Below are 20965 nucleotides of genomic sequence, written 5' to 3'. Positions count from 1 at the left end.
CGGCCGGAATTGAACCCGGGTCGTCCGACCGCTGCCGCTTTAGAGCGTTACGCTAGCCTCTACGCCACGGCGCTACCCAGTCCTTGTTAGCTAGTGTTCTCCCCTTCCTGGCTGGCCTAGCGTAGTGAACCTTGTCCAAAGCCTTGCTGAGGTCTACATAGAGGGCATCTATCACCATGCCTTCATCTATCCTCTTGGGACCATGAGACACAGGAGCCATTTGAATTCTGCTCCACCATTTGATCATGGCTGGCTTATTTTCCCTGTCAACCCCATTCCCTGGCCTTCTCCCCATAACCTTTGACTATTCAAGAACCTATCACCCTCTGCTTTAAATATACCCAATGGTTCCTCCTCATCTTTTCTGTAAAGGTCCTCGTCTTCCCCCATGATAAAGCTTCCTTTCACATCCATTCCATATTCAATAGGTTTCAATGAGATCTTCTAAACCCGTAGTCCTCGTACGTTAACCCAGGGTCAATTTCGTGAACCTCCTGTGGTCCCTTTCCAATGCCAGCACCTTCCTTCCTAGAAATGGGCGTACAGTACTCCTAGTTACCCCTGACCAACGCTCCTGAGAAAGCTTGTGTAGATTTGTGGGACGTGCGTTACCACATACAAACTTGGTGTTAACTGTCTCTAACCAGCCCTTGTCTGTCCGAATGGTGTGCGCCCGTCTCTCAGAAGCCCCCGCGGTAACCAGCCCCCTCCCGCCGATCTGAGTTTGGGCTGGAGGAGATGGGGGAGGTGAGGTTGGGAAGGAGGGAGGGGGACCAGCAGTCACTGATGGCTGGTGTCTTGTCGTCACCCACCCCCCCACACCCCCCAAACAGGAGGTGATTGAAGCCATCGCGGAGAGCGCCTTCAAGACGAGCCCCTACCCTCTGATCCTGTCCTTCGAGAACCACGTTGACTCGTGAGTGAAGCCGCCTCCCACCTCCCTCAATCCCGGCCGCTGTCCCTCACCCCCCCCCGATATCTGTCCCTCCACGTCTCTGCATCTCCTCCCCTCCTTTATCAGCGTCTCTCTCTGATGGCCTTCGGTTTACCTTCCCCTCCCCTCTGCCGCCTCGACCCAACCTCGTTCCTTTCCTCCACATCCTCTCCTTCACTTCCCTCCCCTCCCCTCCCCTCCTTCCCGTTGCCTGGCCTCACCTCCCCTCCCACTCCCTTCTCCCCTCCTACCCTCTCCAACCATCTTACCCTGTGCCTCTGACCCTTTACCAAATCCTTCCCTCTCCCGCTCCGCTACAACCATCCCGACGTGCCCCCTCCCACCAGCCCTCCTCACCCCTCTGTCCCCTCTCCTCAGCTCCAAGCAGCAAGCCAAGATGGCGGAGTACTGCCGGACGATCTTTGGCGAGGCTCTGCTGATCGACCCTTTGGAGAAATATCCAGTAAGTACACGTCTGTTCCTGGCGCAGGGGGTTCACCCGTCTGAATGTATCCCGCGTGTGGGATCTGACCCCGGCAGTGGGGACGAGGATCCCTTGCCGGAGGGTGAGTGGGCATCCGTGCCCGGTGACTGCGTGTGGAATTCTGACCCTTCGGTCTGAGGCTTTTTCGGAACCAGGAAGGAGGGACAAATTGTGTGGCCTCACAATTGCTTTATTCAGCATTAGTTGGAAACAGGCGGGCTTAGACGACCAGTAAGTGAAAAGAGGGAGAGGCAAAAGAAAGACAGAAGATGAAGGGAGATAGAAGCAGAAAAAGAGAGAGAGAGAGAGAGAAGAAGAAGATGGCGCCAACGTGGGGCAGCTCTTTTTAGACACATAGGTAAGAAACTTCCACTCAAATTTGCAGGTAAGGGTCAGCCAATCAGAAAGATCCTATTCAAATAATGCAGCAACAGAGAAGCACCCAGAACTTTCCAGAAGCACACAAGTATACCCAAATGCAAGAACATGAATTTCAGAGCTGTATATTTCTACTTTGATAATAAACTTTGAGTTTGGGGACACACTGAACAACTGCAGAAACACACTGTGACCACTAGGGGGCACAATGTACAACTGCATATACACACTGTGACCACTAGGGGGCACAATGTACAACTGCAGAAACACACTGTGACCACTAGGGGGCACAATGTACAACTGCATATACACACTGTGACCACTAGGGGGCACAATGTACAACTGCATATACACACTGTGACCACTAGGGGGCACACTGAACAATTGCATATATAGACTGGGACCACTAGGAAGTATATTAAGCAGTTACATTTATATACGAAATGTTTAAAATACAAGCAGACAATTGAGGGGGCTGTTGTGTTCCCGGTTGGTGAGGGTCACTGTTCCTCTCCCCCACAGCTTCAGCCCGGTGTGGTCCTCCCGTCGCCCCAGGAGCTGAAAGGCCGAATCCTCATCAAGAACAAGAAGAAGCACCAGGGGAAGGTGGGTGAGGGCAGTGTGAGGCACAAGCTGATCCCACAGACCTCCCAGGGCTACATAGAAGCAGGGAGCATCGGGGAGCCCACCTCACCCAGTGCAGGTAACCTGGACTGCACTGTCCTCACTCCCTCCTCTTCGTCTCCCCTCATTCTCACCCTCCTCCACCACCATTCTCTCCCTCCCTGCTTTCCATCTCCAACCCCCCCATTTGCCATCTCCAAACCTCCCCTCCCCCTCCCCTTTCCTCCTTCCCCCTTCCCCCTCCCCCTTCCTCTTCCCCCCTCCCTGCCCCCTTCCCTTTTCCCCCTCCCTCCCTCCCTCCCTCTTCCCCTTCTTCCCCCTTCCCCCTCTTCCCCTTCCCCCTCTTCCCCTTCCCCCTCTTCCCCCTTCCCCCTTCCCCCTTCCCCCTTCCCCTCCCCCCTTCCACCTTCCCCTCCCCCCTCTTCCCCCTCCCTGCCCCCTTCCCTCTTCCCCCCTCCCTCCCTCCCCTTCCCCCTCTTCCCCCCTCTTCCCCTCTCTTCCCTTCTCTTCCCTCTCTTCCCCCCTTCCCCTCTCTTCCCCTCTTCCCCCTCTTCCCCCCTTCCCCCTCTTCCCCCTCTTCCCCTCTCTTCCCCTCTTCCCCCTCTTCCCCCTCTTCCCCCTCTTCCCCCCTCATCCCCCCTTCCCCTCTCTTCCCCTCTCTTCCCCCTCTTCCCCCTCCCCTCTTCCCCGCTCTTCCCCTCTCTTCTCTTCCCCCCTCTTCCCTCTTCCCCCCTCTTCCCCCTCTTCCCCTCTCTTCCCCCTCTTCCCCTTCCCTCTTCCCCTCTCTTCCCCTCTCTTCCCCTCTCTTCCCCTCTCTTCCCTCTCTTCCCTCTCTCCCCTCCCCCCTCCCCCCCACTGTCTACTCTTTACCTGTGCTGCGTGCTACATGCATTTTTGAATGATATTTCACCAACTCATCTCTGGTAATATTTTGTCTGATGTGTGTGTGTGACATGTGTTGTGTGGGTGTACCCTGGCCCAGAGGAACGTTGTTTCGTTTGGTTGTATCTGTGTATGGTCAGATGGCGATAGATTTGAACTTTTGAACTCAGTTAAGTTGTCTCCCTAATCGACAGCCGACTGTTCTCGCTGCCTGTGGCTTGACGCCCTCTCGTCCTCTCTTACAGTGGAGGCGGGAGACGCGGGACGGCCTCTGGCCAACGGCGACTGCCAGTTACCCCGGGACCTGGAGGAGGCGGTGAAGGTTCCCAGGAAGTCCATTGGTAAGTAAGGCCGGCTTCGGGAAAGGCGGTGGGGATCGGAGCGGGGGAGTGGGTTTGGGAAATCTGGCTGGTGAGCCAGCCTCTTCCCGCGGGGAGGTGACCCTGGGGCAGTGGGAGGGGCTGTGTCCTTGAGTGACCACAAGCCGGCTTGACCACAGGAACCGTGGTAGCTTAGCGGCCAAATGCGACGCTATCGCAGCTGGGGGGGTGTCGGAGTTCAGAGTTCAAATCCAGCGCCCTCTGCCAGCAAGTTTGTATGTTCCCTCCCATGAGCCTTTGGGTTTCCTCCACAGTCCAAAGACATTCCTGTCAGTGGGTTAATCGGTTGTTGTAAATTGTCCCGTGATTTTTATCGGCATCCGTTAGTCCCATGAGACCATGGATTTGCGCCTTGGAAGGTTTCCAGGGCTCAGGTTGTGTGGAAGACCGGCAGTTGCCCATGCTGCAAGTCCCCCCTCTCCACGACACTGATGTTGTCCAAGGGAAGGGCATTAGGATCCATACAGCTCGGCACCGGTGTCGTCGCAGAGCAATGTGTGATTAAGTGCCTTGCTCAAGGACACAACACGCTGCCTCGGCTGGGGCTCGAACTCACAACCTTCAGATCACTAGACCGACGCCTTAACCACTTGGCCATGCGCCAACACTCCTGTGATTAGGCTACGGTTAAAATTTGGGGGTGGGGGGCTGGGTTTCGCTGGGCAGAAGCGCCTGTTCCGCGCTGTAGCTCCAAATAAATAAAAATCTCCGAAATTCCCGGCTTCGCCCCGCCTCCTTGCTTCAGCACGCCGCCGAGAGAGGCCTTCTGGCCCGTCCAGTCCATGCTGGCCCCGGTCTCCCCCCACCCTGGGGAGCAGACTGTTACCGTCCACCTCCTGTCTGCATCAGTGGTTGAGGGCGCCAGGTTACTGGGTTTTGAATATCTACGACAGTCTGTTGGGGTCCAGCCACGTTGGTGTCTCAGAACCTCACCCCCTTCCTCAGGAGGATCAGGGTACACGGCCCGTCCCCGTAGACCCCTCCCAATTCCCTGCAGCGCAGGAACGAAACAGCCCCGTGGACACAGCTCGGCGCACCGCGGACACAAACCTCCCCTCCCGCGGACTCCACCTACACTCGCCGCTGCCTCGATACAGTCAGGCCTCTGGGAGCGGATTTGGACCCCAAATCTAAGAAAGGACGCGCTGCCTCTGGAGAGGGGCCAGAGGAGAATGGTTCCTTTCATATCTGAGGAGCACTTGATGGTTCTGAGTCTGTCCTCGCTGGGCTTCAGAAAAATGACCTATCAAAGGCCTAGATAGTGGATGTGGAGAGGATGTTTCATATAGTGGGGGAGTCAAGGACCAGAGGACACAGATAGAGTGGGTGTGGAGAGGATGTTTCCTATAGTGGGGGGGTCTAGGACCAGAGGACACAGATAGAGTGGATGTGGAGAGGATGTTTCCTATAGTGGGGGAGTCTAGGACCAGAGGACACAGATAGAGTGGATGTGGAGAGGATGTTTCCTATAGTGGGGGAGTCTAGGACCAGAGGGCACAGATAGAGTGGATGTGGAGAGGATGTTTCCTATAGTGGGGGAGTCTAGGACCAGAGGACACAGATAGAGTAGACGTGGAGAGGATGTTTTCTGTAGTGGGGGAGTCTAGGACCAGAGGACACAGATGGAGTGGATGTGGAGAGGATGTTTCCTGTAGTGGGGGAGTCGAGGACCAGAGGACACAGATAGAGTGGATGTGGAGAGGATGTTTCCTATAGTGGGGGAGTCAAGGACCAGAGGACACAGATAGAGTGGATGTGGAGAGGATGTTTCCTATAGTGGGGGGGTCTAGGACCAGAGGATACAGATAGAGTGGATGTGGAGAGGATGTTTCCTATAGTGGGGGAGTCCAGGACCAGAGGACACAGATAGAGAGGATGTTTCCTGTAGTGGGGGAGTCTAGGACCAGAGGACACAGATAGAGTGGATGTGGAGAGGATGTTTCCTATAGTGGGGGAGTCTAGGACCAGAGGACACAGATAGAGTGGATGTGGAGAGGATGTTTCCTACAGTGGCGGAGTCTAGGACCAGAGGACACAGATAGAGTGGATGTGGAGAGGATGTTTCCTATAGTGGGGGAGTCTAGGACCAGAGGGTACAGCCTCACAATCATAGGGCGTCCCTTTAGAATGGAGCTGAGGAGGAATTTCTTTAACCAGAGCGTGGTGAATCTGTGGAATTCATCGCCACAGACAACTGAAAAGGCCAAGTCATATATGGCTGGCTTCTTGATTAGTCAGGTGCGTCAAAGGTTTGGTGAGAAGGCAGGAGAATGGAGATTGAGAGGGTTAATAAATCGGCCATGATGGAATGGCAGAGTAGACTTGATGGGCCGAGTGGCCTAATTCTTATGTTTTATGGCAATGAATCATGGCCCTGCTGTGTAAGGATGGATAAGATTTGGGGGGAGGGGTTATATTTCTGCACGATCTCCTCCTGCGAAGGTAGGTTTTGGGGGAGACCGCAGAGAGGGGAAGACCTGGGAGCGTTCGAGGGAGGGGTGGGTGGAGATGACGATGGGAGGGGGAGCGGTCTCTGTGCAGGTCGAAGGGTTTGGAGGCTGGCAGCACCGCCCAATCTAACCGCCGCTCGCCCCCGTGTTGCCAGATCGGGAAGCGGAGAGCGACTTCGACGAGGAGGAGGAGCAGGATTTGAAGAAACAGTCGAGTTCGACTGACGAGGTGGGTCTCGAATGTGACCAACCCACGATGGTTAACCCACAGGGGAAATGGACCCTCTCCTTGTCTTTTAGATAACAGTGGGGACGGAGACAAGTCCTGCCCAGCGGAGGGGTGGTCTTCCTACTGGAGGGCTGGGATTGGGAGGGGTGGTCTTTCTGGTGGAGGGTTGGGGTTGGCATGGGCGATCGATCTCCTCGTTGGGGAGGGTAAGACCGGAAGCGGTGGACTTCCTGTAGGAAGCCTGGTATTGGAGAGGAGATGTCTTCTGTTGAGTGGGTGAGATTGGAATTGGTCTTTCTGTTGGAGAGCGGGATTTGGGAGAGATGGTCTCCATGTTGGAGGGGAGAGACTGAGCTTGGGAGGGGTGGCGTCTCTGTTGATAGGATTGGGATTGGTGGCCTTCCAACCCCAACTGGTGGCTTCCTTGTTGGTTGGATTGGAAACGGTAAATTTGCTGGTGGAGGGGTGGGATTGGGATGGAGGGGGGTGGTCTCTTTGCTGGAGGGGTGGGATCGGGATGGAAAGTGGTGGTGCTCTTCTGGGGATTTGCAGTGGGTTTTGCCGAGGGGCCTGGTTTTCTCTTCAACTCTCTGGCAAGGGACGGACTCTGTTGAGCGAGAGGTCGGTTTGAGGTTGTTGCCATGGGACTAATGCCTCCCCCCCCAACCCGTGCCCTCTGACCCCTCCGCAACCTCCCCCCTGACCTGCAGGGCACGGCGGGAAGCGAGGTCAACGCCACCGAGGAGATGTCTACCCTGGTCAATTACGTGGAGCCAGTGAAGTTCAAGTCCTTCGAAGTGGCCTGCAGTAAGTTCACGCATTTCTGGGGGGGGCAGCCCTCGATACTGTCTCTCTCTCGACGTCTACTCTTCGATCTCTTCCCCAGCTCCATCCAAAGGTCTTTGGCCAGAAGCTTTAACACTGCTTCTCTCTCCTTGGGCAATGTCCGGCCTGCTGAGTCTTTCCAGCATATTAGATTAGATTAGACCACCCGTTCCTGTAGGCCTCATTATGTCCGCTCTTCCGCCCCGCAGAGAGGAACAAATTCTATGAGATGTCATCGATGGTGGAGACGAAAGGCTTGGAGCAGCTCACCAAATCGCCGGTGGAGTTTGTGGAGTATCCTTCTCTGACTGGCTGAGCGGGGCCTGGCGTTTGAGGGCCTGGCTTGTGTTTAGGCCTCAGGGAACTGGAAGCCATCTGGGCCTGAGGCCTGTTGCTGGTTAGGAAGGAAGAGGGAGTCAGGCACAAGGCCTGCACAGAGTACTAGGGTGGTTTTGGACAGGACCTGAAAGTTTATTTATTGCCAGATGCGCTGAGGTATGTTTTGCAAGGCCTCACTCAGATTATCAGTGGATTTAAAGGTAGATTTATTTTCGAAGTGTGTATCCATATACAACTCTGAGATTTGCCTTCTCCCGATAGCCACGTAGCAAAGAAAGAAGAAACATCAACCCCCTCCCCCATACAAAAACAGAACGGCAAACCCCCCAAAACCTCCTCCCCCCCCGCACAAAATGGAACAGGAGCATTGAGCATTGACCCCCCCCCCACAAGCACCCCTCCCCCCACACAGAACGGAACAGGAATGTCAACCCCTGAGAAACAACCCCTCCCCTGCACAAAACAAACTAACAGAACATCACCACCCCCCCCCAAACACCCTCCCCTCGGACAACAAAACTGACAGGGAACAGGTGATTTAAAAAAAATTCAAGATATAAATCCGTAAGTGTGACAAAGTCCACAGTCCGTAAACGCAATAGTCCAATCTATAAACGCAGAACCACGACACCATCCTACGTGTAGCCCCCCCCCCCACCGGCCAGCCTCAGGGTCGCTCGGCTCACTGTCGTCTAGGGAAACAGCCCTCGGCCCCGCCAAACTGGGTAATTAGTTTGTGTGGATGCTGTGTGATGTACCCCACCCCACCCAAATAACAGACAATACACCAGATACGATTAAATGCTTTACAGTTTATAGATATTACTGGAACTATATAATTAATAGAGAATAAAATATAAAAGGAAGATAAAAGGCGCCACACTGATCAAAGTTCAATCTCTTCGTGCACAAACAGTTGGAGCTCAGGACCCTTCTTCTTCACCCTGCGACCCCTCGGACCACCTCGACCGGCCGCCTGGGACCAGCAACGGTGGTCGACCAGACGCTCCACACGAGTCCGTCTCCGTCTCCTCGCCGAACGTCCCGCTTGGGGTCCGACCCCGTTAGCGGACTCACAGCACCTCGTTCATCCTCTGCCTCTCTCTCCCACCTTCTGCCCCAAAACCCCGCGCATACTGTATCTTCAAATACACCAAAAGCATAACAACTATCCCAATTGGTTCGTAACATCTTCTTATCAGTAACGTGATCCAAACAAACTGCTAGCGGGTGGACTTTCTCAGCAGTTAACATAACAAAGAAGCCATTTCAATTATACTACGCAGTGGGAAAAAAAAAGAAAACCCCTCACATACAATAGCACCGACACTCCTGGAAAGAGGGGGACTCCACTCGAGGCAGAGGCCTACCCGCCTGCCACGGCGAGCCACACAGCGATAGGCAGCTCCTTCCCCGGCAGCGATATCCAGGTGGTTCGAGGGAAAGCGAGGAGGTGTTACGGTCACGGAGGTAGTACAATAAGGTACAAGAACAGAATTACAAGGTTCGGCCCATCGAATCTGCTCTGCCGTTTGATGGTGGCTGATTTAATTTTCCTCTGAGCCCCATTCTCCCGCCTTCTCCCCGTAACCTGAAATGACCTGGAGACGAGGGGGTGGACCGGCCAGGCAGCAGGTCTTGCGGCCGAGGTCGCGGTGGGGGGAGTCGGAGGCGCGGTGAGGGTCCTTGGCGGAGGTGGAGGGCAGCCTGACCAGCGGTTTCTCCTTGACGACCCTCTCAGATACAACAAGAAACAGCTGAGCCGCATCTACCCCAAGGGCACCCGCGTCGACTCCTCCAACTACATGCCCCAGGTCTTCTGGAGTACCGGCTGTCAGATGGTAGCACTCAACTTCCAGACCCTCGGTGAGTGCCGGGGTGTCCCTCCCCTCCCCTCCCCTCTCACTCTCTAACACCTCCCCCGAGCTCTTCCCCCTCGCTCACTCTCCCTCCTCCCAAACCCACGGTCTCTATCCTCTCCACCTTCAGCTTTCTTCTCCCACTCTCACACCGCAAATCCCCTCCACTCCCCTTCCTCACCCTCCCTGCACCCCTCGGTCTCCCCCACTACCACTTCCCTCTCCCTCCTCCCTCCATCTCTCCCTCCTCCCCTCCTCACTCCTCCTCTCTCCTCCCTGCACCCCTCGGTCTCCCCCACTACCACTTCCCTCTCCCTCCTCCCTCCATCTCTCCCTCCTCCCCTCCTCTCCCTCCCCTCCTCCTCTCCCTCCTCTCCCTCCTCTCCCTCCCCTCCTCCTCCCTCCCTCCCCTCCTCTCTCTCCTCCCTGCACCCCCTCGGTCTCCCCCACTACCACTTCCCTCCTCCCTACTCCATCTCTCCCTCCTCACTCCTCCTCTCTCTCCTCCCTCCTCACTCCTCCTCTTCCTCTTCCCTCCTCCTCTCCTCTCCTCTCTCTCCTCCCTCCTCCTCTCGCTCCTCCCTCCCCTCCTCTCTCTCCTCCCTCCTCCTCTCCCTCTTCACTCCTCCTCTCTCCTCCCTGCACCCCTCGGTCTCCCCCACTATCACTTCCCTCCTCCCTCCTCCCTACTCCATCCTCCCTCCTCACTCCTCCTCTCCCTCCTCACTCCTTCTCTCTCCTCCCTGCACCCCTCGGTCTCCCCCACTACCACTTCCCTCTCCCTCCTCCATCCATCTCTCCCTCCTCCCCTCCTCTCCCTCCCCTCCTCTCTCTCCTCCCTGCACCCCCTCGGTCTCCCCCACTACCACTTCCCTCCTCCCTACTCCATCCTCCCTCCTCACTCATCCTCTCCCTCCTCACTCCTCCTCTCCCTCCCCCCTCGGTCTCCCCTACTACCACTTCCCTCTCCCTCCTCCCTCCATCTCTCCCTCCTCCCCTCCTCTCCCTCCCCTCCTCCTCCCTCCCTCCCCTCCTCTGTCTCCTCCCTGCACCCCCTCGGTCTCCCCCACTACCACTTCCCTCTCCCTCCTCCCTCCTCTTCCCCCCTCCCTCCCCCTCTCCCTCCTCCCTCCCTCCTCTCCTCTCTCTCCTCCCTACATCTCTCCCTCCCCCTCTCCCTCCTCCCTTCCTTTCTCTCTCCTCCCTCCCCCTCCTCTCCCTCCTCCCTCCATCTCCCCTCCCTCTCCCCCTCCCCCTTCCCTTCTCCCTCCCCCTTTCTGCTCTCCCTCCTCCCACTCTCTTTTCCCTCGGATTTTCTGTTGGCCACCTTCCCCCCCCACTCTCCTTCCTCCCTCGTTGACTCTCTCCCTCCCCCTCGCTTCCCCTCCCATCCTCTTCCTCCCTCACCTCCCCTCATTCTCCATTCAGCACCCCTCGCACCCGCCCCCCCTCATTCTCCCTCTCCCTTTCTCCGAGGGTGGGCTCCCCCCTCGCCGTCCTGCATTGCTGACCCTCCCTCCCGTCCGCTCCCCCCAGACCTGCCGATGCAGCTGAACATGGGGATTTTCGAGTACAACGGGGGGAGCGGATACATCCTCAAGCCGGAGTTCATGCGGAGGATGGACAAGCACTTTGACCCCTTCACCGAGAACATTGTGGACGGGGTCGTGGCCAACACGGTCTCCATCAAGGTAAAGCAGCAGGGACCTCTCCCAGCTCTCCTCCCGACGTTACTTCAGCCTTGGGACCCCTGGAGCAGGGTTTTGGACCCTCGATCCTGCGGCTCGGGGAGTACAGGTTCTCAGCATCATGGGGGGGGTGGAGGGGGACTTGATAGCTCCAGGCCCTTCGGCCCGTCAGGTCCGTTCTGATCTGAAGGTCTTTCAGAGGTCAGGAAATCGCTTCACGGCCAATTGACGAAGTGTTAATAGAACAGATTGAAAATCGGACAGGAAACGGGGGCAGAAAAGACAGGGGAGCAAAGAGAACGTTGGTGCTGCTGTGTGTCAGCTCTTTTTATGTCCAGAGATAAGAAACTTTCCATTCAAATTTGCAGATAAAGTCAGTCAGAAAGCCCCTATTCTAATAATAGTTTCCGGAGCTTTCTGGAGTCAAACAAATGTAACTACTAGGGGGCAACTGACAACTGCATTACACAGTGTGTCCACTAGGGGGACACACTGAACAACTGCATATACACACCGTGACCACTAGGGGGACACACTGAACAACTGCATATACACACTGTGACCACTAGGGGACACACTGAACAACTGCATATACACACTGTGACCACTAGGGGGACACACTGAACAACTGCATATACACACTGTGACCACTAGGGGGACACACTGAACAACTGCATATACACACTGTGACCACTAGGGGGACACACTGAACAACTGCATATACACACTGTGACCACTAGGGGGACACACTGAACAACTGCATATATACACTGTGACCATTAGGGGGACACACTGAACAACTGCATATACACACTGTGACTACTGGGAAACATACCGAACAGTTACATTTATAAAAGTGGTTATAAAAAATGCAAGCAGGTAATTGTTAAACTGTAAAGAAATTAACAAACTAATCTAAGAATTAAACATTCTAATGCAATAATGCTGACTTGTCCATTAGCTCTGAGGCCTTCTCTGTGCCTTGGTGATTAAAGTTCTTGTCTTAGATCTTCCTAGAGCTCCTTGCACTTTCTCAGCTAACTGGGTGCACTCTCTCTGTAGCTGTGACACTTCATTCTGTGTTCTGTTATTGTTTTCCCTTGTTCTACCTCAATGCTCTGTGTGATGATCTGATCTGTGCGCGAGATAACTGTATCTGGGTACATGTGACAACAGTAAACTCTTTGACCATCTCTGCGTCCACCTCCAGAAGTGAACCAAATTTCTAGGAATTGGAAAGGCTACACAGAGTGGTGGGTGCAAATCCGAGAAGGTCTGCCTTTCTTGAGTTTTCTGTCGTGGAAGGGAAATCTGTGGCAGTGACCTGGTGTTTGTTCAAAGTGTAAAGTAAATTTATTATCGTAGTACATATATGTCACCATATACTGCTGTAAGATTCATTTTCCTGCAGGCATTTACAGGAAAATTGAATTGAATTGGTCGGGGTGACTTGGGTCCCCAATGATCCTTCGGGCCTTTTTTACACACCTGTCCTTGTGAGTGTCCTGAATAGTAGGAAGTTCACATCTACAGATGCGCTGGGCTGTCCGCACCACTCTCTGCAGAGTCCTGCGATTGAGGGAGGTACAGTTCCCATACCAGGCAGTGATGCAGCCAGTCAGAGGCTCTCAATTGTGCCCCTGTAGAAAGTTCTTTGGATTTGGGGCTCCATACCAAACTTCGTCAACCGTCTGAGGTGAAAGAGACGCTGTTGTGCCTTTTTCACCACACAGCCTCTATGTACAGACCACGAGAGATTCTTGGTGATGTGAATGCCGAGGAACTTAAAGCTGTTCACCTTCTCAACCCCAGATCCATTGATGTCTATAGGGGTTAGCCCATCTCCATTCCTCCTGTAGTCCACAACCAGCTCCTTTGTTTTTGTGACATTGAGGGAGAGGTTGTTTTCTTGACACCACCGTGTCAGGCTGATGACTTCTTCCCTGTAGGCTGCCTCATTGTTATTTGAGATTAGGCCAGTCAGTGTCGTGATTAGTTAGCAAATTTAATTAGCAGATTGGAGCTGTTGGTGGCGACACAGTCATGGGTATACAGAGAGTAAAGGAGGGGCTTAGTTCACAGCCCTGGCATTGAGGAATCAAGAAATACAATCGATTTTATGATCAAATATGTAAATAAAGACTAACAAACAAACAATAAGCAAAGGTAGATAAACTGCAAATTAAAAATGCAAACACGAGGATACCTGCAGATGCCGGGAATTCAAGCAACACACATAAAAGTTGCTGGTGAACACAGCAGGCCAGGCAGCATCTCTAGGAAGAGGTACAGTCGACGTTTCGGGCCGAAACCCGTCAAATAATACTGAGATTTGTACGGAATTGGTGTTTCGGTCCAAGACGCTTCATCAGCACTCTTCAGTTCTGGTGAAGGGTTTCGACCTGAAACGTCGACTGTTTATTCCCCTCCATGGACGCTGCCCGACCTGCTGAGTTCCTCCAGCGTTTGTGTGTGTTGCTTTGGATCTCCGGCATCTGCAGGATCTCCTGAGTTTACAACACCGAGAACGTGAGCTGTAAAGAGACCTTGAAAGTGAGTCTGTAGGTTGTGGAATCAGTTCAGAGTTGAGGTGAGGGAAGTTACCCACACCGGTTCAGGAGCCTGCTGGTTGAGGGGTGATAACTGCTCCTGAACCTGGTGGTGTGGGACCTGAGGCTCCCGTACCTTCTTCCTGATGGTTGAGGGGTGATAACTGTTCCTGAACCTGGTGGTGTGGGACCTGAGGTTCCCGTACCTCCTTCCTGATGGTTGAGGGGTGATAACTGTTCCTGAACCTGGTGGTGTGGGACCTGAGGTTCCTGTACCTCCTTCCTGATGGTTGAGGGGTGATAACTGTTCCAGAACCTGGTGGTGTGGGACCTGAGGCTCCTGTACCTCCTGCCTGATGGTAGCAGCAGAGAAGCATGGCCTGGGTTGTGGGGGTCTTCGATGTTGGATGCAGATTGGTACGAGGAGCCGTTGGCCAGACAGAGGCAGCTCCTCGTCGAGCAATTCCCCTCCGGCACTGACTCCCCCCTTCCCTCCCCTCCCTAGATCATCTCCGGGCAGTTTCTGTCCGACAAGAAGGTGGGGATGTACGTGGAGGTCGACATGTTCGGGCTGCCGATCGACACCAAGCGCAAATTCCGCACCAAGATCATCACCAACTCCCTCAACACCGTCTGGGACGAGGAGCCCTTTGTCTTCCGCAAGGTACCCCGGAACCCCCACGACACGACTCTCCGCGCGGGGGCAAGGTGGGGGGGGGAGTTGAGCAAGATGGGTGGGCAGCGTGCAGAGATCTTCCCCTACCCCTGGGGTTTCGGCACAACTCTGTCGACTGCCTGCTTGTGTCTCTCTGTCTGTCTCCCACCCTCTGTATTTTCATATTCTCTCCCACCTCTACCCCCTACCCCCTTTACCCCATCTCCCCCTCTCCCCCACCCCTCTCTAACCCCCCTTTCCCCTCTACCCCTCTCTCTCCCCCCACACTCTCTCTCCCACCCTCTCTACCCCTCCCTCTACACCCTCTCACCCCCGCCCCTTCTCCCCCTCCCTCTCCCCTTTGCCTTCTCCCCCCTCATCCCCCCACCCTATCGCCATCCCCTCCCTCATGTATCCCTTGCTCCCCCCCTCACCCTGTCAGCCTGCGGTGATGGTGGGGCTTACGAGTCCATCTTTCCCTGGGCTTGGGTTACGTTGGATAAAACCCCCTCCCCTGGGCCTGGGTACGTTAGACAGAGCCCCTCCCCTGGGCCTGGGTACGTTACACAGAACCCCCTCCCCTGGGCTTGGGTACGTCAGACAGAGCCCCCTCCCCTGGGCTTGGGTATGTCAGACAGAGCCCCCTCCCCTGGGCCTGGGTACGTTAGACAGAGCCCCCTCCCCTGGGCCTGGGTACGTTAGACAGAGCCCCTCCCCTGGGCCTGGGTACGTTAGACAGAACCCCCTCCCCTGGGCCTGGGTACGTTAGACAGAACCCCCTCCCCTGGGCTTGGGTACATCAGACAGAGCCCCCTCCCCTGGGCTTGGGTACGTTAGACAGAACCCCCTCCCCTGGGCTTGGGTACATCAGACAGAGCCCCCTCCCCTGAGCTTGGGTACGTTAGACAGAGCCCCACCCCCCCCAACGCGCTTGGCTACGTCAGACAGAGCCCCCTCCCCTGGGCTTGGCTACGTCAGACAGAACCCCCTCCCCTGGGCTTGGCTACGTTAGACAGAGCCCCTCCCCTGGGCTTTGGTTAAGTTAGACAGATCCCCCTCCCCTGGGCTTGGCTACGTCAGACAGAACCCCCTCCCCTGGGCTTGGCTACGTTAGACAGAGCCCCTCCCCTGGGCTTGGCTACGTCAGACAGAGCCCCTCCCCTGGGCTTGGCTACGTCAGACAGAGCCCCTCCCCTGGGCTTTGGTTAAGTTAGACAGATCCCTCTCCCCTGGGCTTGGCTACGTCAGACAGATCCCCCTCCCCTGGGCTTGGCTACGTCAGACAGAACCCCCTCCCCTGGGCTTGGCTATGTCAGACAGAGCCCCTCCCCTGGGCTTGGCTACGTCAGACAGAGCCCCTCCCCTGGGCTTGGCTACGTCAGACAGAGCCCCTCCCCTGGGCTTTGGTTAAGTTAGACAGATCCCTCTCCCCTGGGCTTGGCTACGTCAGACAGAGCCCCTCCCCTGGGCTTTGGTTAAGTTAGACAGATCACTCTCCCCTGGGCTTGGCTACGTCAGACAGAACCCCCTCCCCTGGGCTTGGCTACGTCAGACAGAGCCCCTCCCCTGGGCTTTGGTTAAGTTAGACAGATCCCCCTCCCCTGGGCTTTGCTACGTCAGACAGAACCCCCTCCCCTGGGCTTGGCTACGTCAGACAGAGCCCCTCCCCTGGGCTTGGCTACGTTAGACAGAGCCCCTCCCCTGGGCTTTGGTTAAGTTAGACAGATCCCCCTCCCCTGGGCTTTGCTACGTCAGACAGAACCCCCTCCCCTGGGCTTGGCTACGTTAGACAGATCCCCCTCCCCTGGGATTTGCTACGTCAGACAGAGCCCCTCCCCTGGGCTTGGCTACGTCAGACAGAGCCCCTCCCCTGGGCCTGGCTACGTCAGACAGAGCCCCTCCCCTGGGCTTGGCTACGTCAGACAGAGCCCCTCCCCTGGGCCTGGCTACGTCAGACAGAGCCCCTCCCCTGGGCTTTGGTTAAGTTAGACAGAACCCCCTCCCCTGGGCTTGGCTACGTCAGACAGAGCCCCCTCCCCTGGGCCTGGCTACGTCAGACAGAGCCCCCTCCCCTGGGCTTGGCTACGTCAGACAGAGCCCCTCCCCTGGGCCTGGCTACGTCAGACAGAACCCCCTCCCCTGGGCTTGGCTACGTCAGACAGAGCCCCTCCCCTGGGCTTGGCTACGTCAGACAGAGCCCCTCCCCTGGGCCTGGCTACGTCAGACAGAGCCCCTCCCCTGGGCTTTGGTTAAGTTAGACAGAACCCCTTCTCCCCCTCCCTCTCCCCTTTGCCTTCTCCCCCCTCATCCCCCTACCCTATCGCCATCCCCTCCCTCATGTATCCCTTGCTCCCCCCCTCACCCTGTCAGCCTGCGGTGATGGTGGGGCTTACGAGTCCATCTTTCCCTGGGCTTGGGTTACGTTGGATAAAACCCCCGCCCCTGGGCCTGGGTACGTTAGACAGAGCCCCTCCCCTGGGCCTGGGTACGTTACACAGAACCCCCTCCCCTGGGCCTGGGTACGTCAGACAGAGCCCCCTCCCCTGGGCTTGGGTATGTCAGACAGAGCCCCCTCCCCTGGGCCTGGGTACGTTAGACAGAGCCCCCTCCCCTGGGCCTGGGTACGTTAGACAGAGCCCCTCCCCTGGGCCTGGGTACGTTAGACAGAACCCCCTCCCCTGGGCCTGGGTACGTTAGACAGAACCCCCTCCCCTGGGCTTGGGTACATCAGACAGAGCCCCCTCCCCTGGGCTTGGGTACGTTAGACAGAACCCCCTCCCCTGGGCTTGGGTACATCAGACAGAGCCCCCTCCCCTGAGCTTGGGTACGTTAGACAGAGCCCCACCCCCCCCAACACGCTTGGCTACGTCAGACAGAGCCCCCTCCCCTGGGCTTGGCTACGTCAGACAGAACCCCCTCCCCTGGGCTTGGCTACGTTAGACAGAGCCCCTCCCCTGGGCTTTGGTTAAGTTAGACAGATCCCCCTCCCCTGGGCTTGGCTACGTCAGACAGAACCCCCTCCCCTGGGCTTGGCTACGTTAGACAGAGCCCCTCCCCTGGGCTTGGCTACGTCAGACAGAGCCCCTCCCCTGGGCTTGGCTACGTCAGACAGAGCCCCTCCCCTGGGCTTTGGTTAAGTTAGACAGATCCCTCTCCCCTGGGCTTGGCTACGTCAGACAGATCCCCCTCCCCTGGGCTTGGCTACGTCAGACAGAACCCCCTCCCCTGGGCTTGGCTATGTCAGACAGAGCCCCTCCCCTGGGCTTGGCTACGTCAGACAGAGCCCCTCCCCTGGGCTTGGCTACGTCAGACAGAGCCCCTCCCCTGGGCTTTGGTTAAGTTAGACAGATCCCTCTCCCCTGGGCTTGGCTACGTCAGACAGAGCCCCTCCCCTGGGCTTTGGTTAAGTTAGACAGATCCCTCTCCCCTGGGCTTGGCTACGTCAGACAGAACCCCCTCCCCTGGGCTTGGCTACGTCAGACAGAGCCCCTCCCCTGGGCTTTGGTTAAGTTAGACAGATCCCCCTCCCCTGGGCTTTGCTACGTCAGACAGAACCCCCTCCCCTGGGCTTGGCTACGTCAGACAGAGCCCCTCCCCTGGGCTTGGCTACGTTAGACAGAGCCCCTCCCCTGGGCTTTGGTTAAGTTAGACAGATCCCCCTCCCCTGGGCTTTGCTACGTCAGACAGAACCCCCTCCCCTGGGCTTGGCTACGTTAGACAGATCCCCCTCCCCCGGGCTTTGCTACGTCAGACAGAGCCCCTCCCCTGGGCTTGGCTACGTCAGACAGAGCCCCTCCCCTGGGCTTTGGTTAAGTTAGACAGATCACTCTCCCCTGGGCTTGGCTACGTCAGACAGAACCCCCTCCCCTGGGCTTGGTTATGTCAGACAGAGCCCCCTCCCCTGGGCTTTGGTTAAGTTAGACAGATCCCCCTCCCCTGGGCTTTGCTACGTCAGACAGAACCCCCTCCCCTGGGCTTGGCTACGTCAGACAGAGCCCCTCCCCTGGGCTTGGCTACGTTAGACAGAGCCCCCTCCCCTGGGCTTTGGTTAAGTTAGACAGATCCCCCTCCCCTGGGCTTTGCTACGTCAGACAGAACCCCCTCCCCTGGGCTTGGCTACGTTAGACAGATCCCCCTCCCCTGGGATTTGCTACGTCAGACAGAGCCCCTCCCCTGGGCTTGGCTACGTCAGACAGAGCCCCTCCCCTGGGCCTGGCTACGTCAGACAGAGCCCCTCCCCTGGGCTTGGCTACGTCAGACAGAGCCCCTCCCCTGGGCCTGGCTACGTCAGACAGAGCCCCTCCCCTGGGCTTTGGTTAAGTTAGACAGAACCCCCTCCCCTGGGCTTGGCTACGTCAGACAGAGCCCCCTCCCCTGGGCCTGGCTACGTCAGACAGAGCCCCCTCCCCTGGGCTTGGCTACGTCAGACAGAGCCCCTCCCCTGGGCCTGGCTACGTCAGACAGAACCCCCTCCCCTGGGCTTGGCTACGTCAGACAGAGCCCCTCCCCTGGGCTTGGCTACGTCAGACAGAGCCCCTCCCCTGGGCCTGGCTACGTCAGACAGAGCCCCTCCCCTGGGCTTTGGTTAAGTTAGACAGAACCCCTTCTCCCCCTCCCTCTCCCCTTTGCCTTCTCCCCCCTCATCCCCCTACCCTATCGCCATCCCCTCCCTCATGTATCCCTTGCTCCCCCCCTCACCCTGTCAGCCTGCGGTGATGGTGGGGCTTACGAGTCCATCTTTCCCTGGGCTTGGGTTACGTTGGATAAAACCCCCGCCCCTGGGCCTGGGTACGTTAGACAGAGCCCCTCCCCTGGGCCTGGGTACGTTACACAGAACCCCCTCCCCTGGGCCTGGGTACGTCAGACAGAGCCCCCTCCCCTGGGCTTGGGTATGTCAGACAGAGCCCCCTCCCCTGGGCCTGGGTACGTTAGACAGAGCCCCCTCCCCTGGGCCTGGGTACGTTAGACAGAGCCCCTCCCCTGGGCCTGGGTACGTTAGACAGAACCCCCTCCCCTGGGCCTGGGTACGTTAGACAGAACCCCCTCCCCTGGGCTTGGGTACATCAGACAGAGCCCCCTCCCCTGGGCTTGGGTACGTTAGACAGAACCCCCTCCCCTGGGCTTGGGTACATCAGACAGAGCCCCCTCCCCTGAGCTTGGGTACGTTAGACAGAGCCCCACCCCCCCCAACACGCTTGGCTACGTCAGACAGAGCCCCCTCCCCTGGGCTTGGCTACGTCAGACAGAACCCCCTCCCCTGGGCTTGGCTACGTTAGACAGAGCCCCTCCCCTGGGCTTTGGTTAAGTTAGACAGATCCCCCTCCCCTGGGCTTGGCTACGTCAGACAGAACCCCCTCCCCTGGGCTTGGCTACGTTAGACAGAGCCCCTCCCCTGGGCTTGGCTACGTCAGACAGAGCCCCTCCCCTGGGCTTGGCTACGTCAGACAGAGCCCCTCCCCTGGGCTTTGGTTAAGTTAGACAGATCCCTCTCCCCTGGGCTTGGCTACGTCAGACAGATCCCCCTCCCCTGGGCTTGGCTACGTCAGACAGAACCCCCTCCCCTGGGCTTGGCTATGTCAGACAGAGCCCCTCCCCTGGGCTTGGCTACGTCAGACAGAGCCCCTCCCCTGGGCTTGGCTACGTCAGACAGAGCCCCTCCCCTGGGCTTTGGTTAAGTTAGACAGATCCCTCTCCCCTGGGCTTGGCTACGTCAGACAGAGCCCCTCCCCTGGGCTTTGGTTAAGTTAGACAGATCCCTCTCCCCTGGGCTTGGCTACGTCAGACAGAACCCCCTCCCCTGGGCTTGGCTACGTCAGACAGAGCCCCTCCCCTGGGCTTTGGTTAAGTTAGACAGATCCCCCTCCCCTGGGCTTTGCTACGTCAGACAGAACCCCCTCCCCTGGGCTTGGCTACGTCAGACAGAGCCCCTCCCCTGGGCTTGGCTACGTTAGACAGAGCCCCTCCCCTGGGCTTTGGTTAAGTTAGACAGATCCCCCTCCCCTGGGCTTTGCTACGTCAGACAGAACCCCCTCCCCTGGGCTTGGCTACGTTAGACAGATCCCCCTCCCCCGGGCTTTGCTACGTCAGACAGAGCCCCTCCCCTGGGCTTGGCTACGTCAGACAGAGCCCCTCCCCTGGGCTTGGCTACGTCAGACAGAGCCCCTCCCCTGGGCCTGGCTACGTCAGACAGAGCCCCTCCCCTGGGCTTTGGTTAAGTTAGACAGAACCCCCTCCCCTGGGCTTGGCTACGTCAGACAGAGCCCCCTCCCCTGGGCTTGGCTACGTCAGACAGAGCCCCTCCCCTGGGCTTGGCTACGTCAGACAGAGCCCCTCCCCTGGGCCTGGCTACGTCAGACAGAACCCCCTCCCCTGGGCTTGGCTACGTCAGACAGAGCCCCTCCCCTGGGCTTGGCTACGTCAGACAGAGCCCCTCCCCTGGGCCTGGCTACGTCAGACAGAGCCCCTCCCCTGGGCTTTGGTTAAGTTAGACAGAACCCCCTCCCCTGGGCTTGGCTACGTCAGACAGAGCCCCCTCCCCTGGGCTTGGCTACGTCAGACAGAGCCCCTCCCCTGGGCCTGGCTACGTCAGACAGAACCCCCTCCCCTGGGCTTGGCTACGTCAGACAGAGCCCCTCCCCTGGGCCTGGATACGTCAGACAGAGCCCCTCCCCTGGGCTTTGGTTAAGTTA

General features: G+C 57.4%; 1 protein-coding gene across 1 annotated transcript in view; it reads left to right on the top strand.

Annotated features, from left to right (window-relative positions):
• The window catches only part of LOC134339687 (1-phosphatidylinositol 4,5-bisphosphate phosphodiesterase beta-3-like), a 149476-nt gene that overhangs the window by 103435 nt on the left and 25076 nt on the right, over positions 1 to 20965 (top strand). Inside the window, exons 12-21 of the mRNA XM_063036388.1 lie at positions 834 to 916; positions 1313 to 1397; positions 2319 to 2499; positions 3548 to 3643; positions 6288 to 6361; positions 7072 to 7168; positions 7396 to 7480; positions 9267 to 9391; positions 10921 to 11075; positions 14127 to 14285. Coding sequence (XP_062892458.1) covers positions 834 to 916; positions 1313 to 1397; positions 2319 to 2499; positions 3548 to 3643; positions 6288 to 6361; positions 7072 to 7168; positions 7396 to 7480; positions 9267 to 9391; positions 10921 to 11075; positions 14127 to 14285 — 1140 coding nt within the window. The remainder of the gene's footprint in view (positions 1 to 833; positions 917 to 1312; positions 1398 to 2318; positions 2500 to 3547; positions 3644 to 6287; positions 6362 to 7071; positions 7169 to 7395; positions 7481 to 9266; positions 9392 to 10920; positions 11076 to 14126; positions 14286 to 20965) is intronic.

Source organism: Mobula hypostoma, chromosome 30, assembly GCF_963921235.1.
Source record: "Mobula hypostoma chromosome 30, sMobHyp1.1, whole genome shotgun sequence".
NCBI classification, from domain to species: domain Eukaryota; kingdom Metazoa; phylum Chordata; class Chondrichthyes; order Myliobatiformes; family Myliobatidae; genus Mobula; species Mobula hypostoma.
The sequence above is the reverse complement of the archived record's forward strand: the minus strand, read 5'-3'. Positions and strand labels throughout refer to the sequence as shown.